The following is a 7105-nucleotide window of genomic DNA, read 5'->3' on the forward strand; positions in this document are numbered from 1 at the left end:
TTGTGTGTTTGTGTTAGCCTGGGAGGCGGTTCTGGCACCAGAGACTCTTCCTGAAAGAGGCTATTCTCAATTCGTGACATCAGCTTGTGTGAACGGATCAAAATTCTGCTTTGGATTGTATTTGGTGAGGAATGAATATTATAATACCCTTAAAAGCCCAAAAGTTGATTTTGCAAAGGTAGAATCCTTATAAAAATACACCACTAACCATTTATTTTTTAACTTCCTGTTTGACTGCAGTCATGTTCAAAAGGAAACCTCCAAAATAAAAGAAGCTTGTTTTGTTTGTTTTTTATTCGATCTGCAGAGCATGCGGACACATCTGGAATGGTTCTGAAAGGTGCTTTCGAACGACAAACTCAAAACAATGTTGAGGAAGAACAAAACAATCTGTGTGTTTAAAAATGTTTTGGTGGTATTTCGTTGTCTGCTCTCTATATTCATATAAAGATAAGTTACTGTTAGGCCTCAGTCCATTGATTGTAACTCAATGGGCTGTAATGATGTCAGTTGGATCAAGTCATCAAGTGTCTTCTGTCACATGACCAGGACGTCGGCCATGACGGCCCCTCATCCACCTTGACAGCTCAGTATGGCCTCCAGACAGCTTCACCGGCAGCCATGTTGCTGGGAGAACTGCTGTGGCTGGACTCCACCTGAACATCCACCCCTTCGTTCTGGTTGGGTAGTGAGGGGTGCAGAAGGGAGGAGCCTGTGGAGGCATTGGTGCAGGGCGGCAGAATCCTCGGCGGTGTCCGTGAGTCGCTGGCACCTCCCCCCCCTGCCATCATAGAAAACTGGTAGGAGCCGGTGGTGGCGGAATAGTAGAGGTGGTACGGCGAGGACGTCGACTGGAAGGGCGCGTTTTGAGTCTGATGCGGCGTGTTTGCTGAGTAGGGGGGCGGAAGGTAGGTATGGTACCGACCCGTCGGTGTAGTCGCCATGGCCGTTGCCATGGTGATGCCGAGGGCGCCGTTGGAGACGGTGTTGTGAGTGGGGTTGTAGGTAAAAGCGGCGGCTGTGGGAGGGTAGTGCACGCGGGGGTCAGAGAAGCGGGTGTCAGGAAGGGACGTTAAAGAGGTAAAAGGCCGCTCTAAGGCCATCCTAGGGTCACCAAAGGCGGCAAGGTCAGGACCTGTGAAAACACAAAGACAGAAAGTAAGAAAGGATGCTTTTAGTTGGAGTTTGACGCTGTGGGATGTTACCTGTGAGCCGTGAAGACAGGTCGCTGAGTGAAGAATGACCGGGCGAAAGCTGACTGGCTGTGTGGACACTGGGAGTTGTTATCTGGCCAAGGTAGGGATATGATTGTTCATAGGACCAAGATGGAGATGACTGCATCTGTCTGGACTCTGGAAACGAGAGAGAAATCATACCTGTTAGCTCAAGAGCAACAGTCAGAGCTGTTGGACTCTTCCCGTGATTGGTGGTGATTTAGAACAATCTTCCTAACAAGTCTGACAAACTGCAGGAAAATCCTTAAACTTGAGGTTTAGCAATGATGTCATGGACGATTATGGAAGAAACTGTACACAGACTTTTATAGAAAGAATGAAAAACGTATCAATGAGGGGTTCAGAAAGCAAAAGCATCAGTAACGACTAACGGAAGCATTTAGTTAAAGATTTCTCACCACTAGATTTAGGTCTATTTGAACCCTTTTAGACCAGAGCTTTAGCCATTTTGCACCAAGCTTCTTTCAATCGCTAGTAAATACGCTCGTATCGGGTAGCAGCAGTCCAGTGTGAACCACGTATGCTAAAAACGTGTTCAAGAATCTGTGTATTCCTGGTGTGTAAACAGCTTTAATGGGTTAAAAGTCCAACCACAGGCTGAAGGATCCTATCGTACATGGGTCTGTCAAACCAAATTCTTAGCTGTGGACGGTGCAAACAGGGTTTGAACCCAAATTAGGGCAGACAGAAGACATCCATGTTTCTTGATAGTTTTTTTCAGATTTAATCCAGGTAATCCGTAGTTTACCGGTGTACATATGGTTCACTTGACTGCTGTGGTAGCTCCATTCCATGTTCTTCTGTGAATAAATGAACCGTACCATAGATGGCAAGCATTGGTGAGCCAGAACATGGTTCTGAGGATCATGTTGTGGTACAGATGGCAGGGAGAATCTGGTTCAAAATACTCAAAGTAAGGTCTTCATTTGTTTTTTAAGCACATATATAAAGCACATACACAGAGACCACTCCAACACAGAGGTTCTGAATAGAACTATGCAGTTCGGCTGTACAGTATGTCCCACTCTGAGTTTTTTCTTCTTTTTTATTAATGGAGAAGTGAAATTGAGGAGCATAAAGCTTAAATGAGAAATGAAAGCAGCGATGACAAACAGGCCAGAGGAGAGGAAAGAAAGGAGGAAGAGAAAGAGGGAGGCCTTAAGTGGCCTAATAACGGTTTCCTGTTAGTATTTTCACTTTACGGGATCAGGAAAAACTTTCAAAGAAGGAACTGCAAAGAGGCTGCTCTGTTCTTTTTGTTCTGTTTATTTAACTCTCTTAATCCGCCACAAAGATTCTCAACTACTAAACTTCTAATTCTATAATGACTACAATGTTGGAATTTATGAATCTGGAGATAGATAGATAATAATAATAGATAGATAGATAAAGCTTAAAAATGACATGAAAGTAATGCCACATTTAATACAACGTGAAATAAAAACCAGAAGTTGAAAAACACTATTAGAAAGTAAATACTGGAGCCAAAAAAGTGCAAATTGTTCAGGACTAGAAGTCAAGTTTTACACCCCAAATCTGAACCCTGGAGTAGAGGAGGAAACCACTAAAAGTCATTTTTGTGTTAAACTAAGTAGATAATTGATTGTGATAAAACATACAGTAGATTAGAGACTCACTGTAATTAGGATTAGATGAAGTCTACAACTAGTCACCAAACACAATGAAGTGAAAGGAGGGGGAGGAGACGAGTGAAAATCCTGGTTCCAATGTCTAAACCTGAAAATCCTTTTGTTCTGACGTTCTCAGTAGATTATTTTGAAAATACAACCAATGACTGAAGACAAAAGTTGATCTTTTAGCATAAGACAAAAATCTAAATTTGGGATATGTGCATCTTCCACTGGACTGTATAGTATTTTGGAGGGTGAGAAAAACAAACACACCCATCTGAAAAAGTCGATGTATTTGGTATATTAGTGTTCTTAGTGTACACAGAGACAGAACGCTACACAACGGCCATGCGAGCCAAGATTTGACATTAGCGTCACTGAAAGAGCAAAAAGGGAATAGATTCTGTTTCCACACCACAAAGAGTATCTATGGCAACCACAGCTCATCCCACCCCCCCACACTCAAAACCATAACAGCTCTTGATGAAACCACAAGGAGGAACCACGAGGCTGCACACATGCCAACACACACACATCAATACACGCCGTGCAGCGTTTAGATCCCGTTATATATATATATATACTACATATATTACATATTTGATCAGGAAGCAATCATAACATACTTTACTGGAAACAAACACCAGGAAATACTAATCTGTTATGCAAACATGTGGTATGAACAGTCCTGCACCTCTGAGCCGCGTCCGTCACAAATAAAATGAAAACCCATTACGCCTAAGTCACATGACCGTGCTGTGAGTTTATGGGTTGTCCGGGGTCGTGGAGGGTCGTAGAGAGAAACGGTCGCATCTTTAAAGGGGATGATTGTACATCCCTCATGTAGCCTTTATTGCAAGGTTTAATTGAAAACTAAGACAACTTGTATGAAAAAGCAATTTCAAGCTTTTTTATTATGAAAAATGCCTTGGAGATTCTGGAGGATCTGCTAAATCCTTAATACAGACTACGTTTTTTACAGTTTTGTTTTCTGGTGTGCCCTATGATTTTTGTCAACGGAATAGTGGACCTCTTCCCATCATCCATCTGTTTACGCTATTTCATGCTAGCTTACAGCCTCAAAACTAGGGCTGGGAGTCACTGAATACCTCGCGATACGATGTCATATCGATAATATCATGATAATTGGTAAAAATCATCTTGAATAACTCACATTATAAAGAAGAACACATACTTTTTTTAGATTGAACACAATAAAAATGAACAACTTGTGTCTTAATTTGTGCAACAAGTAATAGACATTTTGTGCAACAGTGCTGAAACTAGTAAAACTGTCTTTGATAAGCATTGACACCAAGCCATGAAATACACGCCCCTATCTGCCTCCAAAGGAACGTCTCACCAAAGGATGACGATTTACAGCCTCTTCAAATGAAAATAAAAGACTGATACTTGGTGAAAACCCACGAGAATCCATAGCAGGATTAAATATCGCATATTTAATATTGCAGTATCGATATTTTGGCACACCCCTACTAATAACCCCAACCTAACATTACCGGTGTGACAAAAATGGAGAGCAAAAGATGGGCTGCAAGCTTTTTTCAACTAGATTTTTCAGTTTACTCCTGATTCACGACTTACAATTAAATGACTTAATCTAATTTTGTTGGATTGGGTCTTTAAGATCTTCAATCTGCATCAAGAGTGCACAGGTTCTAGTTGACTAAACACATCTCATGTTTTTATTAGTTATAGTCAGGGAAAGCAGAACAAGTGAAAGCTGGTAGATCTTGATCACCAGAGCTGAATGACTCTGATCTCACCTCATTCCCGAGGATCTACATCTTACCTGCAGCAATCTGCGAGTGTGTGGGGCTGGAGAAGTTGGCCGAGCCGAGGGCGACAGACTGGCGGCTGCCGGCAGAGGGTTGGTGATGGTGGTGGTGGTGGTGGTGGGGAGGGGTCACCCTGATGGAGCTCCGCCTCAGCTGCTCCAGCTCCGTCAGCCTCTCGGAAAAAGCCAGGGAGCCGGCTTTGACCTCGTCCAGCTTCTGACGGTGGCCTGGAAAGGACAAAAGGAGTGTCTCTGACTTTTCCACGGATGGAAATGAGTGTATGACTGCATGTTTTCCCGCCTCATCCAGTCTGAGTATTCCAGGCTTTTAACCGTAAAATGTTACTTAAATATCTAGATGGAGCTGAGAGTCAAGGAGGAACTTTCTGTTGCATCAGCTTCCTCCTTGACTCTCAGCTCAGAGTGTGACGAGATTCTCAGACACTTCTGAGCTGCTTTAGTTAATGAACTTGACCAGTTAAAGTTCATCTCATTCCGAGACTTTCTATTGCAACAAAGAGAAATCTATTGGCTAATACTGGCAGATGTAGCAATTCAATCCCTACTGATGAATTATATTTAACTAGAATTTTAGGGTTAGTTATGATACATTTAAAAAAAAAAACACGAATTATTCAATAGATTTTTCATACTGGACTCTTCCCTCTTTGTCTTCTGTCACTGTTGTGTGGCTACACTTTATTGGAGGAGAACTGTGATACAGAAATCACCAGAGTTAGTGTGTGAAGATGACTCACGTCTGGGCTCTCTGGGTCCGTCCACGGTGATTTTAATGGCTCTTTGGTACGTCGCCACTTGGGGAGGGTTGGTAAAAACAGTGATGGTCAGAGTGAAGCTCTTTCCTGGAAGATAAAGGGTGAAAACAAAGGTAGAAACTGAGAGGACAATAAAACAAACAAAAGCAGTAGAACCAGACTTAAGCCTTGCATCTAACAAAACTGAGCCTAATACACTGGTTTTAAAGTTTGGGTAAAGAATAATTACACTCTTAAAAAGAGTAAAAATAAACACTCACAATATCAATGGTAACAGAAATAGAATCCCCACAGATCCAAACCCTCCTGGATTTGTCTATCTACTCTATCTCAGATTAGACCCATTTGTTTCGGCCTCTTTGGAATCCAACTATCTTCCTGAATCCTGTATCTGATATACTGGGTACTCTGACCTGTTTGTGTGCACTGATTTGTGGACATGGATTAAAACTAGAGTTTCAGATTATACTAAATTCACACCAGACTGGGCAAGAGACGTTCAACCAAACACTTTAATAAAATAATTCTATGTAAATGTGCAATTCCTGCTTCCGCGTTCAAAACTCTTGTGTTCTCACGGCACTATCCAAGTTTCTACAATAGTTGAACGATTTGAACTTTGACCAATCAAGGAATCAGATTTGGTAGTGACATTTAAATAGACTTCCCTTTATAATGATAATGAAAAAGTCAACGGTTTGTAAATTGATCATGAAAGAGAAATGAATAATTGCGGTTTGTGCCCGACTGGAATTCTACGACACAACATATTTCCTATATCGGAATAGAGCTGAGAGAGAAAAAATCTGGAGCAAGATTTGCACCACTTTGACATTTCCCATGAAGCCTCTTCCAACTGTAGGTACATGCGCTAATATCAGGCAGCAACAGTCCAGTGTGAACACCGTATGCTAAATGGACTATCACGAATTCCAGTTTAACACATTCTTGAACGTGCTTCACATGCCTAGTGTCTATTAGCATTAGAGCTCTTCTTTGGCACAAATGAAAATGAGATTCCAACCTATTGGTGCACCTGCAGGGGTTCACAACTGGATCCAGAACCCATTTACTTGTGAAAATAAGGACCATTGGGCAATCAAAAGCCAAAAAAGCCTTTAAAGTTTTATTTTCTTGATTAATGAACCAAACCTAGATAGCCGGTGTAACGCCTTCTGGAAAAAGATGGTTTTATATTGTATAACAAACGAGTACGAACCAGTTTTATCATTTTACTGCAGATTGAATGTGGGTCTTTGCTTCATTGCCCTAAAAGCTTTGGTTTGTTTCAAGAAGTGCACCTGATTTAGGACTTGATCAACATAACTGCAAATAAAAAAAAACATACATCCAAGGTTAACAGCAAATGCCCTTGGAGCTGGTGACCTGCAGCAGAAAAACCGTAACAACTCTTGGTTGAGGAAAAGAGAAGACGAAAGGCAAAAATGTTGACAAAGAAAAGGCATTTTGAATGATTGGGCTACAAAGGGGAATATGTAAGCCTAAAGAGTGAGATCAAGGATACAATTAGTGAAAATCTTACAGAGCTAAATGTTTTCTTCATCTCTTTATGACTTTCTTTTACAGCACAATGTTTTCTGTAATATTCGTTTTGTTTCACTTAAAGGCCAACGAGCCACAGAAACACAACAGCACAAACATAGT

General features: G+C 41.4%; 1 protein-coding gene across 1 annotated transcript in view; it reads right to left on the reverse strand.

Moving 5' to 3' along the window:
* Positions 1-283: 283 nt before the first annotated feature.
* Positions 284-7105, reverse strand: part of runx1 (RUNX family transcription factor 1) — a 21390-nt gene continuing 14568 nt past the window's right edge. Inside the window, exons 5-8 of the mRNA XM_024265216.2 lie at positions 5423-5527; positions 4680-4892; positions 1206-1352; positions 284-1135 (exon numbers count right to left, since the gene is read on the reverse strand). Coding sequence (XP_024120984.1) covers positions 588-1135; positions 1206-1352; positions 4680-4892; positions 5423-5527 — 1013 coding nt within the window. The 3' untranslated portion in view covers positions 284-587. The remainder of the gene's footprint in view (positions 1136-1205; positions 1353-4679; positions 4893-5422; positions 5528-7105) is intronic.

Source organism: Oryzias melastigma, linkage group LG2, assembly GCF_002922805.2.
Source record: "Oryzias melastigma strain HK-1 linkage group LG2, ASM292280v2, whole genome shotgun sequence".
Taxonomy (NCBI): Eukaryota; Metazoa; Chordata; class Actinopteri; order Beloniformes; family Adrianichthyidae; genus Oryzias; species Oryzias melastigma.